The sequence below is a fragment of the Lygodium microphyllum genome, chromosome 14, assembly GCF_053477565.2.
Source record: "Lygodium microphyllum isolate KBCC chromosome 14, Lygodium_microphyllum_v1.1.10, whole genome shotgun sequence".
In the NCBI taxonomy this organism is placed as follows: Eukaryota; Viridiplantae; Streptophyta; class Polypodiopsida; order Schizaeales; family Lygodiaceae; genus Lygodium; species Lygodium microphyllum.
In genome coordinates this window covers 62024267-62043962 of record NC_141148.1, presented here as the reverse complement: position 1 = coordinate 62043962, position 19696 = coordinate 62024267, and the positions used below count along the sequence as shown (strand labels likewise).

Here is a 19696-nt window from a genome sequence, read left to right as displayed (position 1 = left end):
CTTGAGAGATTGCTGGGGGATGAGAGAAAATGCTGTAGAGAGAGAAATTTTAGAGTTTTATTACAAGAAATGCTGAGAAACTATTTGTAATATTTCCAATTTCTAAACCGTGCTCTTCATAAGAACCTCCTCTTAGGAGGCCAAAAGGATAATTCTTGGAATTATGGTAAATTTTTTTATTATCCCCTCTTTCCCCTAGCCCGACAGTCGTGCTAGAGGAGAGGGGAATAGCAAGGCTGATTAAGCTCCTTGTTGGAGCTTGCAGGAGGGGGTGAGTGCCATGCGTAAGGCCGCGTGGGGGGGGGGGGGGTGAGTGAAAAGGAGGAAAGACTGTGATATAGGACGGGACGCCGCCGTTGAAGTGAAAGGAGACAGCGTAACGCCGCCTAAGGTGGAGTCGTGGAGGAAGCCGTGTGAGAGAGAGGGAGTGGAGCCGCCAGCTCCCGTGAGGAGCACCGCCGAAGCCATAATCTCGGCCCTGGCCGCCAGCAAGCCGCCGTTGAAAACATCTTCCTTCTCCTCCACGTGTTGTAAGCACGCTTGTAGAAGCTTCCAAGAAGCTTCTTGGAAGCTTCTAAGGGGAGGAGCTAAGTCCCCCCTTCCTGTGGCTTCCTTAAGCCTTCCTCTAGAAGGTTTTTTTTTAACCCCTTTTCCCCCCCTTTGTTTTCCACCAATTCCATTTTAATAAACCCCCCCCCCCCCGGATCCAAAGCCCTTTCCCGTGGGCCTTTCCTATTGCCCTTCCAAGTGGGTTTAATAACCCTTATTCCCCCCCGAGATTTTTACACCCATTCCCTCGCAAGTTCCACGTAAGTCCCCTTTCTCCTCGAAATTTCCACCTTAGTTCCTTCTTCTTGAAATTCCCACCCAAGTCCCCTTAAAGTTCGACTTATCCCGGGAATTAAACCTTTTGCCCCCTTTTAGCATTTCACAAAGCCCATTTAAAACTACCTCCCTTGGACTTCCATGAGCCTTCCCAAATTGGTCCTTATAACCCTGGTCTCCTTTTAAAAGCCTTCCCTCTCAAATCCATTCCCTACTTCGTGGAGGCATCCTTTAAGGCCTTCTAAAGCTCGATTCCAAAAGACGGTGAAATTCATCAAGGAAGCCGAATCACAAAGGGAGTTCCACGTGCGAAGGAGACGGCCAAGATCATAAATCTGCGTCCAAGACGAAAAGGCAAATTCGCGATGGCTCCTAAGAAGGCACAAGGCGCAAACGTAGGAGGATCATCTCCTAGCATCCATGTGGACATTTCACCATAAGGCAGGTTTCCTTCCTAATTTTTTATTTACGTCATTATAATTCAATTGTGCTTAGATCATTTATGGAGATAGGATGCATTTTTCGATTAAAATACTTTGACTAATTTAAAATAAATAGCCCACGATGGAGGAATTCGGTCATTGGTATTTCGCAATGAAACGAACAAAGAAAGAGCATAAGATCTCTATGTATTCCTAGCAAGTGGGTTTTATGCATTGCAAAGTAACGAACTTAGATTAACTAATGCCCATCTTTACAAGTCAAAATAATGATAGTACACTTCGATTATGCATGGAAGGAATAAATCGCATTATTGACCATCTTTTCTTCGAAATGGTTCTTTAAAGAAGGTTGCTAACAATCGTAGGAAATTGCTAGTCCTGAAAATGACTCTAGGCTGCATGAAGAAGATTAAACTCTAGGCAAATGGCATAAATCTCGTTTCAATTGCATAGTTGTTAGAAAAAGTCTACATGGTTCAATCATAAAGCCCTAAAGCTTAGTAGCATGAATCTTGATTACATGTTATAGAAGGATCACTAGGAATTATGCCATAACTTAACTACGCTTTGATCTTAGTCGGAAAAGTTAGGGATTGTAAAACTACTCATACATAGACAAGACATTATGTGGTTACGGAAATGGTATCGAAAATATCTTCAAGAATAGACAAGTAAATTGGTTTAAACCTAAACACCTAACAACCGCGAGGGACTCGTTTAGGAAGGGTTAATTTAATGCAACATATCCCAAAGAGCTAACTAGGGTTTAGCATGTTGAGGACATGACCTAATCGCTCTTATTGCCAAAGCTGAAACTCTTAAACCTAAAGACTTGCCCACATTCACGGAATGTAGGGACAATAGAACGTACTTGCGAGAAACAATCTAGGGTTTCTACCCTAAGGATCGCTCGCTAAAAAGATGAAACTCGGTTTAAATTTGGAACCTTAGAACCGACAATATCGGCCTAGTGCAATCAGGAACGGATTGTTATGAAGACACCCTAACCCTGTTTCCTATCTAATCATGATTTCGTGATTAGAAGATACCATTCGATGGGTAGAATAGTCCCATGGATTAGATGCGACACTCGTGCAACAAGTTGCAGAGTCGCATGATCTTGTGATTTGATCACAAGGGAATGGCCAATTCCACAGAATGAGATTGACAGATTCTTATGCAAGTTATCTTGCAAGAGGATGAGTAGTCATCCTGACATAGCACCTTTCTTGGGAAAAGAGACCAAGATAAGGGAGTTAGATAATTGCTTGGAAGCAAAAGACCAATCAATAAATTGGAATAACATATTTACTGCTAATAGAACTTAAGGTATTGGTTAAGTTGGGTTAATAGGGTACGGCCCTAACCCAAGGATATAAGGGTTAACAAACAAACCCTTGGGAATCTTGCTAAGTTGCAATTGATCCCGGATCGAGTGCTGGATGCATTCGAAAAAAAGGATTCACTCCTTAGCAGTTGGCCAAAATAACGACCACTGGAAATGATTGTGCTTGTAACAGCAGTTTAGAGCACTGTTTGCTTTGTTTGCTCAAGAAATTAAAGGATGAAAAGATATCTAATGCTTTAGGTTGAAGGCCTGAAGGGAGAGGCAGCTTCAGTTACCCCCGACTGCCTGTCTGACCCTAACCAAGGGGGTTGTTAACCGCGCCGGAAAGGTGGACCGAACCCGCCGCGAGAGGTCTCTCCGTTGAGCGCTACTTGGACCAGGAGGACGCTTGGGTGCCAGAGGGGGCTCTGGCCGTAAATCCCTCGCCTTCCGGGCCCTACACAAGAGGCCAACGTGACTCGGGATTGGATCTCGAGGCCCACATACTAGTCTACGGGTGAAATCTTGGATTAATAATCCCTGTGGATTCCTGGATAGCCTTCGGGCGGATTATGGATAAACCTACGGCCTGGACTTTATAAATGTATTCCAAAGATAAATATGATAAGCTGTTGAAAAGGAACTTGTTTGACATTGCTTTTCTATGTTAAGTGCTATGATTACGTGAAGGAACCAGTGCCTAACGGGCTAATTAAGGAAGCTGATTGATGCATGTCCAACTAAATGTGGTAGGTAATTAAATAAATACAATAACTTGAGGAAAGTGCGGTGGATGTGACCATGGGTCTATCCTACGGATGGGTGGTCCCGGTTGGCCGGAAACTTTTCTCAATCATGATGGACAGCACGAAGATCGTTCAAAGGACACGAACAGCAAGGGCGTTGACCTAGAGTCTAAGTTATAATAATCCCGATTTACATTGTTTTAGGGAAACGGAATGGGACTATGCTCTATGGCAGAGAGGTTCAGCTTGCATCCCTCTCGTTTCCCATTCTCCTTGAACCAAGTGCAGCGTGAATCCGCTTGGAACATGGCGTTTCTGCGTAAAGTAGTTCACTCGGGTTCAACGCTAGTTGCCATTTAGAAAATGACCAATAGGGAAAACCCTGATTCAGGTTGGTCCTAAGTGGGAACGGCCAGAATACTTCCGCTACATGGCAGACGCAGAAATTCCTAGATCGCAAATCCCGTAACATTCCATGGGAGTGCTGGGCGACGCTTTCTAGACCTCTTTTCCGATGGACTGCTAAGACGTATCCTGATGGGAACAGGTGGACACGTTACACTATTACTGCCCTACCATGGAAGCTGTCTACAGCTTAGGACCACTAGAGAGACTGTTGCCCTATCCTGCATACCATCATCTACACCAAAATGACCTTGGGCTGTTGTCATCTACCCCTGGAGGGCTCTAAACTGCTGTCACATACTGTATGCTCTCAACAGCCTCCTTCTTTCTCACAATGGCTAGCATAGAGTTCCTCCAGCCCCCAAAAAGGTTTATTTCACTTCCATGGGCAAGTTTTGCCAAGTGGCAGCCTTCTAATCCCATTTTTCAGCATTAATCAACTTATCAAATTAATTTTCAGAATATTAATCTAATAACTATTTTCGTGCTCAAAAAAATAATTCCACCAAATCAATAATTAAATTGGCTAAGCCAATTTATCTTCCAAGTATCCTTACCAATCTATGCTTTGTCATACAATTGTGTTTGTATTCTATTTATGTGCATTTCTTTACATGCCTCACTGCACAGGTTTGGATGGCAAACTAAAACCAGGGCAAAAGGGGAGACTCAGAGAGAGGGGCACAAGACAGGGCTGACAAAGGGGCGGAAAAAGAAAGCTGCATTTGGAGGACATTATTGAATCCATTTCAAGTTGCAGAAGTCCAAATATGGCCACTAGAAGGTGGAGAGTGAAAGTGTTAACCCTAATTCTAAAATGGATAAGTACTTGATTGTGATAATGCTGTGCTTTCTACTTCTAGTTTGTAGACATCTAAAGCGGCTGCACATGCATTCTCTTCTCCCTTGCATGACTTCCTCCTCTATCTTCACCATGGCCATAGGGAGGAGCACCACTTCCTGATCCCACTTTGAGCATCCAAGTTGCCTTCTGTATTACCCTCCATGTTGCTTCTCCTCTCTATCTTATGGCCATAAGGAGGAAGATCACTCAATCATCCTCTTTGGGGTTGCAAGTTGCTTCTCCTTATACCCTCTCCTCCATTTTTGTTAGCTTGGCAGCAGGAGTGAGCTCTTTTGAAGTCTAGAATGAGAGTAAACAGTCTATAGTTTCCACAAATCTCCAGGGTTTTAGGGACTGAATATAATCAAAATGGCTCTGACAAAGACACACATGATTTTTGACATGATGACCTGCATGAAAGGTGGATGCCTGGACATGTTTGGACTAAATGGATCCCATTGATTGTGCAAATAAAATGATCCTGAGCACTGTATACTTCATCCTGTTAGGTATTCAGGTTCGCTATTGCCTGCTTGATGTTGTCCAACTTTGTGATGATTATATGGCATACTCCTCCTTTAGGAACAGTCTGTACAACAAAGGAATAGCTTGACATGGCACAACATTACAAAAAGGATCAGGGGTGGGTACAGCCCTCACAGACCCTTCTACAATATGTTCATATATGACAGTCTAAGAGAGAAGAGTAACTACACTAGTCTCCTGAGCTTTCAGTTCATCTAATGCTGAATTTAGAGAAGAAAAGGGCTAAACAATACAAGTCATTCCCTCTTAAGGTCTGGTTTAGTGCTCAGCCTGTAATGTTTTAGACCAGATCAAAAGTCACATTTTCCAACAAAGGACAAAGCCATACATTCAAGATCTTATGCTAATTTAGGTTATACAATTTTATGTCCAAATATGTGATTGAAAAAATATCGACCTGAAGAAGACCTACCTGCATAAACTATCATCATATGTTGCATTACAAATGCACCCAAAGTCATCTGATACAACATATTTCATAACATATTAGATCACAAATTTACTTAAATGGCTGAACACAGTCCTCACAGAGTTCATGACTGATGAAAGAACAGAAATTATTGAAAATCAACCGCAAGCAAGACACACGTGAATTTACAACATGCAGCTGCTCACATCTTTCATAGCCATCAATATTATTATGAAATGTCATTTAAAAAGGAAAATTAAAAGATATGAAGATACATCAAGTCTAAAATACATCAACTTCAATCACCAGTCCCTTTACCATCGCATTTGAGAATACTCTTTAAGCCTTGTCTCATCCTGCAGTTTTACATTCAAAATTTGAAGTCCTAAAACCAAGAACAACAATTTGATGTAACATCTTTGATCTCCCCCACCTAATTACAACTTTGCAAAAAACTGGCACTTGATATCAGCTGAAATGTGTTCACTTTAATGTCTTGTTCTTTGAGCTTCTTGTTTTTTACTAGAGCTCTTTAATGTCTTATTTATAATTTTACTTATTTTTTCAATATGCACTCAAATATACTTCATCTGCTACAAGTCCTGCTTTCTTTTTTGGGTTCTGTCCAAAAAAATGGATTCATCTGATTAAATACATCTGGAAATATAGGAACATTAGTAACCATGAGCTGGGGTCTCAAAACCTCAAACTGACCAGGCATAGGGTATTAAGCCACTAAGGGGCTCCTTTGGGTCCTCTTTCAGCTAGAAAGACCTGCTGTTTTAAGAAGAAATCTGTCACGACAGTTCTGCTGATTTTGCAAAGCATGTTTCCCTTTTATGGTCTGAAGTGAATAGAAGCCAACATGGAGCCAATAAAGACTCTTTGCCACCCTGTGCATCAAATCTCCCTTGCAATCACGACGATAAATGATAGCCACACATCAATCATGATCTTAGACTTGGTTGCCTAACGAGATGGATAAATTCCTTGTGCTCAGCGTTGACGTGTATACAACATGGCAGTGGCTCGGTCTGGGGCTGGCAGGAACCGCTTTTTTCCTAGAGGGGGTTTCAAGGGTTGTTGCGTAGGCATGCAAATGTAATTTTATTCACTACCTATAGAAGTTTAGGTTTTGGTTTGACATTTAGACAAATGATGCTGCTGAAGATCACGCTATGCCACAGTGAAAGTACATTGGTACAATGTCACACAGGTCAAGGAAATCAAATTCCGTAAGCAAAGGTTGATCATTTTCAGACCTTGGTTTTAATATCATTATACTTGATACTTTGTGAATCCCTTTTTTTCTAAGGGGAGCCATCTATGCTGAACGGCACCTCCTGGTCATCCCGTGAATATGACAGAGCTGAGCGTAAGGAATTTATCCTCACCATTGCCTAAGCCCTACAAGTCTTTATGCCACGATGAGACTGACCTCCCCACAATTTGTATATTGTCATTTTGCTTCAGTTGCTTTGTGTAGCAATCCCAGTGTTTTGAATAGAAGCAAATATGTTCAGCCACTATTTTCCATAAATAAGGTTTGAAAAGTATGCCATGGTTTTTGCCTGGAATTGTTAGGTCATAGACATGCTTTGGAGCAATGTTGGGTTTTGTGAAATTTTCATTTTGCATATATTTTAACTGTGCATCAGTTTGTGACTCAAACTTTGAAGGATAAGAGACAAAATTAGGAAACTTCTTTTCTCACAAAGTAAACGGTTGTCTATTTTGACCTGAAATGTCAACACCATTATTTAAAACAGTTCAAAGTTTCCTCCTGGCTATGGTCCCGTCTCTGTGTGAAGTATAAGATTAACCCTGCATGTTCATTACGAAACCATTGCAGTTCCAAACATCCTCAAAAATCAGCTTCAATATGCAAACGAGACATGCTAGCTGGCTGTAGCAGCTGAAGTCTCTGCTTGAAACCTGCTTCCCGAGCTAGAAGACTCCATAACACTAGTGTATAGTGTGAGGTATAGAAATCTATCCCATATAGTGGCACATCTAGAGGTGGAGGCAGAAACTTCAAAGTAGCATGCATCAATGTACGCATACCTATACTTTGTTCTCACACAAACCAACATTGGTCTCTGCATTGAGATTGGATATGAGATTTGAAATATTAAGTACAAGACTAGTAAATAAGGATCCCAGCAGTCTATAATGCTAAATCATGTTGGAAATTCCTAAGTGAAAGAAGCTGCCAAACTCCCAGGTATGTAGAAAGGCAGCTTGCCTCCTATGCGTACAATCTAAATCACCCTGTAGCCTCTCTCATCTATGTCTAAGAGTGTGAATAATCCCATACAGGGAACAGAGTCTCTAAAGTAGGAATATGTTGTCACTCTGTAGCCTCAGTGGAACTGCATTTCACCCTGTAGCCTCTCTCATCTATGTCTAAGAGTGTAAATGATCCCATACAGGGAAGAGTCTCTAAAGTAGGAATATGTTGTCACTCTGTAGCCTCAGTGGAACTGCATTTCACTGTCCCAATGTCCCAAGTGGTTATGCTGCCAATGACCTCCTATCTTTGATATTGACCTGCTCTCCACATTAGCTGAGAAAATTCTATGGTGGGGATGACACTTGGCTGATGTGATAGGCTATGATAACTGAAAGTCCTCATCCATGCAAGAGGACCCACTATCTGTAACCATACTATTGTACCCCAGGTCACTATCATGTCTCCATGACACTTGCCATTGAATACTGATCTAGGGACTCTTTTTCAGACCTCTGGAACCCTGTAAGACAATCCCAAATGCAGTCTCGGAGTCTCCTCTATCACACTGCATCTCAAATGTAACACTGGGGCTCTGCCAATTTTCAACCAGCTGCATACTGCCTGGCTTTTATATGTGAATAGCCACAAGAACAGTGAGATCTCCTAGGGCCCAAACTGCACTCCAATCTCCGAAAATCTGTCGAGAAGAGCAAGAAATGCCATGTCTGAATTATTGATGAATGACTGAATTAGTTGTCTTGGTGCTACTCATCAACATCCTCCTGCCTAGCCTAGTCGTATACTGGAAAAAGGGGATGTCTGAAGATCTGTCTTGGAAAAAGTTTCCTCTGGTGTGCCCAATCCACCTTCTTGAGTGCAGCCAGCTCAGTCAGGATTAATGTGTAGCACTTACAGTCACAATCTGCTACTACTTTGGCCCTCCTTTTGCTGCAACCAATATACTTAATATATTAAGTCTAGCTCCTCTCTCAATATAAACTATGAAACGAAAGAACCCCTAGCTCCTGATGGCTATCACCAAAAGCAGCACACTCCTTTTCGAGAAAGGAAAATCCCAAGTCTATGAAGTAAGCACTAAGGAGTCCCTCCTGTATTATGGACTGATTCATCAGCTAGCCTTCATCCTTCTAGCCTCGTCTTTGAAGATGGAGGGTGGTCTATGAACGAGACCTACTCTCCAACAATGCTACCAATCTTTGACAAAATCCCCCTTCCCCCAAGAAATATGCAACTGTCCTAAACTATTCAATCTAGGATCTGATTGGATTATTGAAGAGAAGTTGTCTCAACCTCTCTCCAATGTAAAGAAATGGCATGCTTTGCAATGGAGACAACAGTCATTGTGGAGGGAAAGAAGGCTAATCAAGAAGAAATGAAGATAGGCTATGATAACTGAAAGTAATGTGCATTGTGTAGAAAGAAGGCTAATCAAGAAGAAAGCTCCTATAGAAGTAATGTGCATTGTGGAGGGAGTGTTAAACCACCCTTCCTTCTTGGATAGGGTGGTAATTAGCCTAATCAAGCACTAATCACAACAAGCATAAAATTCACATAAACTGAAAGGGCAGCACTACCACTTAATCTTGGACAATGGACAGCTTGCAGTATTTCTTTAACTTGTATTGCTAAAGGTTGAAGTACACTGAGATCAAGCCCGATCTCCTTCAATCTTCAATATATCTCGCTATCCATAGCAACCAACAATCCTTCAAACCAATTTGCCCCTTGATTTACTTGGAGATTGGCATTCAATTTTCTCCTTACAAGACAAATTCTGCCCCAAACTTAATGTTGGCCAGTTGGCCTCTTGAAATTCTCTAGAATCCTCAAATTTAAGCTGCTCAATTTCAAGAACTAGGCCCTGAATTCTAAGCACTCTTCTTAAGGTGGCTGGTAAACCCTAATTTTTTCTGTAAATTAGGATTTAGCAGTAGAAATTATTCAATATTGCCCTCTCAGGCCTGAATTTGGCTGAGATCTCTTAAGAGCAGCTACAAATTGGCTAAGACAATAGAGAAGAAGCAAGCGACGAGAAATTTCAGAGTTTCATCGCCAAAATTGATTGAGAATTAATGCTCCCATGCTGTGAATGGCTGATTCACTGCAGCCCACCATCAATAGGATCCCCACATGCGATCACCTGCCCTTGTGGGCCCCAAAATTTCCATCACCAGCCTATAGATAGCCTATAGGTGCTGTTATCTACCTCCAATGGCCTCCTAATCAGTTGTTGGCAGCAGCTCTCTGATAGTCTCGGATGGCTGGAAAATTGCAGCAACAGCTCTCTTCCCTGCTCTCCCAACCTCTCCCTTGAAATCCTTGCAATCTCCCTCAATTGCACTACAATTTGTCAAAAGCATCCATTGCCGCTTTTGGAAATAGATGCTAGCATCATAGTCAAATAACATGTGCACCTATTCCTTAAACATGCTCATGGATGAATAATAACCACTATCATAACCATAAGGGATGCATCCATATGCTTTGATCACTAAGGAAAATTAATACATAATTGAGCATAATGAGTGTCTCATAGCAATGATGTACTACATGATACTCATGTAAAGCATACATCAATTGCAAACCGCATATAACTCATGCAAATGTACTTGTCTTGCATCACCTGCAAATGTACATTGTATACAATCCATGTATCCCATGTATGCATTGCAAATGTACATCACATCCAAGTGTACATTCCATGTATTCCATACATGTCAATAGCTTTGCAAATATATAGTTTCAAAGCCTAATTGCAAACCATTCACATCTACGCACCAACTCATAGTGACTACTACAGTGAATAGTGATCCCAATGGCAAAAATACTATTAACATACAATACCTTGGATGCAAACCAAGTGCATCCAAGATCCACTGCATAACTGAGTTGTCCACCATCACTAGGGGAGTGGATGTATAACCTCCCCCTTAAGCATCAAGCAATGTTCTAGACCTTCTATACTCTGCTAAACCTAAATGAGGCTAATCTGAAATCGGCTCTAACTGAAATACGTCATAATAAAGTGCATCATTGGGATGATCAGCCAAGTCACATTCCTCCTTTCATTTGCATCCTTCGATAGGTGAAACAATACTAAAACTTTACCAAGAAGCACATGGAAAATCTACCTCTAACTTCACTTACCTTGATACGTGCACTAGACTCTAGGCCTTTGTCTCTTTGGACCACATAGATCCTTGGAACTTTCACATTGCTACCGAAAAGGATACATTAACTGCATTTCCCTCGTGACTAGCACTATACAAAGCATTTGCATAACCAACATTAATACCATGAGTCCCAAACACAGTGGGGTGCATATATGCATTGCCAAACTTGCCCCTTTGAGCATCAAGCCAACATTGCTATACATTAGTTTTTCATTCCACTTGCCATACCAAGATACATTGGGCTTTTCATACCATACATAGGTGGCTACATACCAAATACATTTAATCCTTGCATTCCCCTAGCTAAAGCATTATTAACTATTGCTTGGAAAACTAAACTAGCACCAAAGTATCCTAGGCAATCCACATTAGCATGCATGACTTGTTGTCCAAAAGGAATTGGCTTGGCACTTTCAAGTTCACCTTGCATATGCATAATGAAATGAGGCTCCACAACCTCTGATACCCTTTACATGGCAGCCTTCTAATTGCATTTTTCACTAATTTTTAGCCCAATTAAATTAATTTTTTCAAATATTAGTTCGAAAAATTAGTTTAATACTTAATTCTTGCATAGAAAATTAATTATACAAAGCAAAAAATAAATCGGATTGACCAATTTGTCATCCTAGTATTCCTAAGCATATATTAGTCCCTGAACTAACATTAATTAATTAATTAATGCCTAGTTCGTAATGTCACCACTAGCATTAATGGCTAATTAAAATAATCTAGGCCAAAATTTGTCACCAGGTACCATCTAGTACCTAACTAATATAACTTATTACAACTTTTTCTTTAATATTCACTGACTTCTCAGGGTCCTTAGCCTATCATTAGGAAATAACTAACTTGCACATCACATGTGCACATCACATTTACACATTTGATTAATACTTGATCAAATGCTAAGCAAAGCATCAAAATTTGATATCCTCATTGAAAAAGCAAAACGTAGCCCTTCAAACACAAAGATGTCAAAGAAGACACCAAACGGATGTGGACAACAGTAAAGGGAGCAACAGGCAGTCCTCTCTAGCTACTAGTATTGAAGAAGAAATCTCAAGTGGTTGCAAGAATAAAATGCAAATATCAATCAGTTTGAAATGTTAAAATATCAAAGTAAGAGCACGAGGTGTGCACAAGAGGGAGAGAGAGCTCAAGTACAAGAAGAAGATCTTGCTGAACGAGTTGTTCACAAGTACAAAAGGTACACTCTCTCTGTATTTGAGTATCCTCTAGCTTTTTTAAATAGTCTCTGGATGGCTAGGGTTAGGGTTTCCCCCTATCCTCCAATCCATTCACACCCATCTACCTTTATCCACCCTTGTATGCATAGGATTCGCATGCCTATCTCCCCCCCCTCAATGCCAGAGAGGCATTGGACTACAAGACATGTTAATGTTCCCCCTCTCAACTAAATGGAATGCCTTTATAGATCACGCTACAAGAGTGCTTATAGGTAGAGAATTTATAGATTTAGAAGAGTCGATCATCACATCCAATTCTTTTGGTCCTTCAAGGGTGGTAATGCATTTACTAGTAATATGCCCTATCCTCTTACATTTGTTGCACTTCATCTTGTTAGGATATTTTTTGCAACAGTTCCTTACAAGATGTCCCTTTTTATTGCAAAAGGAGCATTTAGTGGAGACAGTGTGAACTAAAAGTTGCTCATGGGCTATTGAAGTAGATGCCTGAATACCTTTTTTACAAGGGTTGTGAATACCTTTTTTACAAGGGTTGTGAATACCTTTTTTACGGCTTTCAAGAGAATTGCAATAGCATTTTCATCATGAATTGGATCCTGAACTGAGAATAGCTATGCTATGAGCCCCTTCATGTGTGAGATGAACTTACCTAAGTCTTCTCCTTGCTTATACTCCAAGCTAAAAAAATTCAATCTTAAGGAAAAAATTTGAGTTTTTTCCTCTAGCCCCATAAAGCTTTTCAAGCTCATCCCATTTCTCTTTGGCAATGCAGAGTTGGTCAATGTGATGAATCAAAGATTAATCCAGATGGCATGACTATGGCTTGGGATCTTTCTTCATATTTTACATCAAGTGGATTTAATGGATCAATAACTTCATCATCTTGTACTTCACTAATACTTGCCCCATGGATAAAAGTCTTTTCCATCGAGCTTGCGGATCTGAGGACTAACATCGGCATAGGCCATGGCCATGATAGGAAGGTCTTACCGATTGCACTAGGCAATGGTAGTGTCTAGTCCTTTACACAACAACCAATAAATGCAAAAGCAAATGAAATTATTAAAAAGTAGCAAGCTCAAATGCAATGTTCTACAAGATAAGAGAAAAAAAGGGATGAGGACAATGATCTATGTGTTTATAACCTACACATAGCCTTACAATGATTAAAAATATAATGATACTTAGGCACTTACTGATTCATGCTTAAGATCTACAACTTTCCGAATTTTTAAAAATAATAAGCAGGAAGCACTAGACAGATTTATCATTAGTGCTAAGAAGCACTCATTGCCAAGCATAGGTGAAGCACTAGACATTAACCCAATTGTCACCGGCTTGAGAAGTCACCTTTGGTTGAGGATGCTTTGAGTTTAGAGCTTTTAGCTCTGCAATAAACTCCACAAAGCTTAAATCAATGATTAAAATCATTGTTGATGACCTCAATGAGTGAAAATTTTCAAAAAACCAAGCTTTAAAGCTTGGGCTATGGCTTCCAAAGAAAACCACAGTTAGGGTTTTGTTTATTATGGGCAATAGAGAGGAAATTTATCTAAACCCTCTTAGGTCTAAATAGCTCACTTGTGGGGCTACAAATGCCCCATGGAAGCTCCAGAGATTGTGCCCTGTGCTGCGTGCGCTGCTGCTGGAAACATGTCACTGTCAAAACTATGCCAAATTTGGAATAAACCACAATGCCATGCTAGTGCATCAACAATGTCATGGTTTTATGTACTAGGATGGGGCACCATGAGTAGAGGAAGAGGTCTGTAGAAGAAAGCAAGGCAAAATATTGCCTACTTTGGCCACACCATCTCCTCCAAGGTCTGTAGGTCCAATTTCACTATGGAGGTTGAGAGGTTCAAGTGAGGAAATAACATGCTCATGTGCACTTAGTGGAAGATGAAGTTGAACGAAGCTTTTGGATCGGAGATGGCTCTGATATTATGTTGAAATATCAAAGTGAGAGTATGAGGTGTGCACAAGAGGGAGAGAGAGCTCAAGTACAAGAACAAGATCTTGATTAATGAGTTGTACACTCTCTTTGCATTTGAGAGTGACCTCTAGGCTATTTAAATAGCCTCTAGATGGCTAGGGTTAGGGTCTCCCTGTGCCCTCTAGTCCATTCACACCCATCTGCCCTATCCACCCTTGGTTCACATGCCTATCTCTCAACAGGAAAGCCTCTAAGAAGATGGGCAAGTGGTTGCAGATGGAGCAGCAGAGAAGAAAATGCAGTCCTCTGAGCAAGGGGGGATATCGAAGCAGACATCAGATAGATGTTGAAAATGGTCAAGGGAGTGAAACATAATCTTCCGTTACATGTGGTGTTAAGGAAGCATAGTTTCTATGAGTTTCCAAAACTTCTTGTTTTGAAAATACGAAGGAATGCAATTTTGAAGTTTCAACAATCCACCACCACCATCACTGCTCCCTTCTTCGAGACAAAACCCTCCCTCCCATTCTGCCCCCTCCACAACAGTCCATTTGGCACTTAAATCGCTACACACATAACCCCACTCCCTACTCCCTCCACAACACATCCACAACCTCCACCCACAAGGTGTGATGAGCCTCATATATCCATGTCCTCCCCCTACTCTAGGCAAGTGGCCCTTCACAAGGTACATCCCCACACCCAACTCTTGCAACAAGAGTTCTTTCACTGCAATTCCTAGACATGCATGAGTTGTGGATTTTAGGGCGTTCTCACTACCTTAAAAGGTGGGAATCTTTGTAATGTCCAAGTCACAAGGTGATAAAGCACATCTATTTCCTTTCACACTGCCCGTCGACGAGCTGAACTATACTTCTTTTTTCTTTTTTCTCTAGACTTTCCACTATAGCAATTAGACACAAGACCACGTGGAGGTTCTAAGGGACCAATTGTCGAAGAATGTCTCTCAGTGGCCTAGAGAGTCAAGAATGGAATTACCACTAGATCAATGGTAGAGGTGCGTGCTGGACATTAACTGGCAAATGGGAGCACAAATCCTACACCTTAATATCCTCATTCATGCATCACTGCAATGGATACTACCAATGGACATGATCAAGTGGCCATTTGCACAAGCTTCTCAATACTACGAGACCTATGAGACACATCTTTCAAACTGGCTCTTGGAGGCTTTTGTAGTGGTTCAAGAAGCAACCATCACCCCCTCCTCCATCCCTACACCACTATCAAGGTGCGTAATGGACATTAACTAGCAAATGGGAGCACAGATCCCGCACCTTAATATCATCTAACATGCATCGCTGCAGTGGATACTACCAATGGACATGATCAAGTGGCCATTTGCACAAGCTTCTCGATACTACGAGACCTATGAGACACGCCTTTCAACCTAGCTCTTGGAGGATTTTGTAGTGGTTTAAGAAGCGACCCATCACCCCCTCCTCCATCCTTGCACCACTATGGAGGAGTGGAGTTTTTCCTCTAAGGCCCCCTCCAACCACCAATGCATGTCACACAACTCCCTTTCCTCCTTGTCTTCCACCATGCTAAACAAAAACCTATTCGGAAAACCATAGATTTTTCTCATGAGCATATACCTAGCATCATGGAATGTAAACGGTCTCTACTTGTGGGGTGAGAATTCCTAGGAAGTTGACGATTTGGCAAGAGCTACAAGTTGCAACCATTCCTTGTGTTGGATGTATTAATATCCTTCTTCTACAAGATTATAAGCTCACCTTCTCCTAGACCAGCAAGATGGGAAAGGTTCTTCCTATTGGTACCCATACCTACTCGGAGTACTCTATTGGTACATAGGCCCAAGTCTTCTATCTTATGCACGGGACCACGAGATGATCATTGCAAGGAGTGTCATATGGGTTCGGCTAGACACGGCAGATTCCTATGGTGGGATCCTCAATGTGTATGCCACAAAGGTTCACACACGCATATGCTTCTAGATACAAATTGTGGATGGATTGCCAAAGGTGGAATCTTGGATTATTGCAAGTGACTTCAACAATCTAAAGACCTTAGAGGACCAAGAGGGTCGAGGTTTGGACTTCCAAGGCATGGCAAATGAGGGGTAGCAAACCTAGGAGGCTTTCATCTTTACAATAAGAGCCCATGATGCTTGGAGGGACCTAGCTTCTGCTTGCATGATGGTTCTCTAAAATCTCTTGGGGATACATGCAGCTAGGTGGTATCCTCCTAGAGTGGCTAAACAAGTTCTATGTGGGGGAGTGTGATGCACATGGGGAGGGCCAATGGTGAGTTGCCATGAGCTACCCTTTTAGATCATGCTCGGATTCTCCTCGCACTAGCTACCCCCGCCTCAACCCTTGATCCCCATTACTGTCATATCCCAAACACGACCTACGGGTCTAAGGAGGTGAGGAGACAATTTGTATAGCTATGGTCTAGGGAGTGGGCCAAGGACTAAGGGATTGCAAAGAAGGTAGCAATATCCCTGGGTGAGTTGAGCAAAATTTGCCAAGAGACAGCTCTTTAACCTCAATAGTAGTGCCCTTCAATGAGACTTAATAACCATATAAAGGCTACTACAGGAGTCTCCTAGCGATCCCCTACTCCATACCCAAGAGCTATAGGCTCGCATGGCTATTGCAAGCCTTGAGGATAGGAGGATAGAGTGCTCTTTCCACAAATGTAGCTACCTTTTGGACGCTAAAAGGGGACGCTATGTGCAAAGAGTTCTTCAAGTTCCATGTGCACCAACCGCACACCCTTAGGAACCAAATTCATAGCCTTTGTGGCAATTATGGGAGAGTTAGAAGACTCCAATCCTATTCTGAGGAGGTAAACTACCAACTTCTACAAACAGCTTTTTCAATAAGAGTCGTTTTCTACTCCAATGCTCCGATGGAGGCAGTATGTGTGGGACTACATCCCCTCCTTGTGACAGTTGAGATGGGATGTTTCCTCCTTTCCCCATTCACTAAGGATGAGCTTTTCGAAGCATTCCAATCACAGGATGGGCCAAAATGCCCTAGGGAGGACGGGTTTTCTAGAGCCTTATTATTTTCTTTCACTAAGAGGAGGTGAAGTATCCCTATCACAAGCATTTCAAGAGATCTTTAATTCTAGAGGGATGTCAAGCAGCATGTGAAGGGAATTAGTTAGTCTCCTCCCGAAACAGAAAGACCACCTAGAGCTGTCCCTATGGCAATGAATCACCTTGTTGTCCATTGCCTATAAGGCACTAGCCAAGATTATCTGAGTTGACTCCACCCCTCTACCGGACATCATTCATGATTTGCCCAAGATAGGAGCATCCTAGACAATATATGTCAAGATTATGGGAGAGAAGGAAGAAGTCTCACTTGTAGCTTTCTTGCTTGCACAATGGGGGAATACACACAGAGGTGGAGGCTGAAAACAGTTTTCATCTTCTTAGTTGTGTAAGCCAAAAGGAACTCTCATATAAAGAAATAGAAGAAATCTATATATGGGTCTCAAACCAAACTCAAATAACTAAGGTGGCATACTAACTGAGCCACGAACTAGAGTAGATAAGGGTAGCTGTCATCTAGCTATTATTCATGGGCGGTGTACCAACTGCATCTGCAACTGACAAGTCGGTGACATAAATGCACAATGGTCACCGTGGCATATCACGAGTGGAGCTCGATATCTCAACACTCCCCCGCGAGCTCAATCCCAATTCCTGCACACCAAGCAGATCTCTGAACTTGCGTAGCTTCTCTGCGCCCAATGCCTTCGTAAATATGTCAGCTACCTGATCCTCTGTGCTGACATAAACTAGATCAATAAGACCTAGTAAAACCCTCTCCCGTACATAGTGATAATGCACCTCAATGTGCTTTGTTCTAGCATGATAGACTGGGTTATTTGCCAAGTGTATACTACTCATGTTGTCACAATAAATAACAACTGGCCCATCTGTAGGTTGATGCATATCATAAAGTAGCTTATGCAACCAAGCTACCTCACATGCAGCCATTGATGTACCCCTGTACTCAGCCTTTGTACTCGACAAGGCAACTGTAGGCTGTTTCTTGCTGCTCCAAGTGACTGCAGCACTCCCAAAAGAGAACACATATCCACTGGTAGATTGTCTATCAAAAATACTACCAGCCCAATCAGCATCAGTGTATCCATGCAACTGTATCTGAACCCCAGTCTCATAAAGTAGTCCATACTGCAATGTGGACTTCACATACCTGAGTATGCGTCTAGCCGCATCCAAATGCGGTTTCCTTGGAGTCTGCATAAACTGACTTACCAATCCAACAACATAGCTCAAATCTGGCCTGGTAATAGTCATATAAATCAAACTTCCTACTATGCGTCTGTACATAGTAGGGTCTTCCAGAAGCTCACCTACATCTGCGCTCAGCTTCACATTCTGCTCCAAAGGAACTAAAATAGGCTTACAGCCTGTCATCCCATATTTGGACAGCATGTCCAATCCATACTGCCTCTGCAAGAGCCGTATCCCACTTGGTGATCTAATCACCTCAATGCCCAAGAAATAACGCAGCTCTCCCAAATCCTTCATCTCAAACTTCTGCTTCAATAGCATTTTCACATGAATGATATCTTCATCACTGTCACCTGTCGTAATCAAATCATCAACATAAATGACAAGTAGCATAATACCTTTCTCTGTTTTTTTCACATAAAGTGAGAAATCTGCCTTGGAAATCTGAAAGCCAATAGTGACAAGATACTGTCCTATCTTGTCAGACCATGCTCTAGGTGCTTGCTTCAAGCCATACAAGGCTTTCTTCAACCTGCAAACAAACTCAGGATGAACAGCATGCACATAACCTGGTGGCTGCTCCATATATACCTCTTTTTGCAAATCACCATACAAGAAGGCATTCTTTACATCCATCTGATGTAAAGACTATTCCTTTGATGCAGCCATAGCAATGACTGCTCTTACGGTTGCTATCCTTGCAACCGGACTGAATGTTTCTTCATAATCAATGCCATATGTTTGTGCATACTCCTTGACTACTAATCTTGCCTTGTATCTGTTCACAGAACCATCTGCATTGTGCTTCACCTTATAAGCCCACTTACAACCAATTGCATTCTTACCTTTAGGCAAAGGTACCAATTCCCATGTAGCATTTGCTTCCAAGGCATCCATGGCTTTCTCTCATTTTTCTTTTCCCATGGCTTGCTCAAAAGAAGTGGGTTCTGGTTCCTATATCACTTTGACTATATATGCATAGTGAATGGCTGTAAATCCATCATATTTCAGCCTATCCACATGATACCTAGCTCTGGTAGACCTGCGCAAAGTAGGTTCACTCCCAGGTGCTCTCAAAACGTCCCTGGTCTTCCTTACTCCAGGTGTAACAATAGAAGGAATACCCAACTCATCATCAATACTCTGTTCTGAGCCACTGGATTCACCATCCACATAAGAGTGACCTCTATTCACATCAAACATGGGCTGATCTATCTTCTCTTTTCCTGTTCGTAATACCTGCATACCACTATCTGCATTGCTTTGAGAAGATTCTCCTGATCTCAATCTGCCTGTCCATGGCGAAGAATGTG

The 19696-nt window shown here is 41.8% G+C and overlaps 1 protein-coding gene across 5 annotated transcripts in view; it reads right to left on the bottom strand.

Annotated features, from left to right (window-relative positions):
* The window catches only part of LOC148025651 (G-protein coupled receptor), a 191152-nt gene that overhangs the window by 57883 nt on the left and 113573 nt on the right, over positions 1-19696 (bottom strand). For all 5 annotated transcript variants that reach the window (XR_015693132.1, XR_015693133.1, XM_087692866.1 and 2 more), the window contains exon 8: positions 5549-5597. Coding sequence is in view for 3 of the 5 variants with exons in the window: in XM_087692866.1 (XP_087548992.1) it covers positions 5549-5597 (49 nt within the window). In the remaining 2 variants the exon portion in view is untranslated. The remainder of the gene's footprint in view (positions 1-5548; positions 5598-19696) is intronic.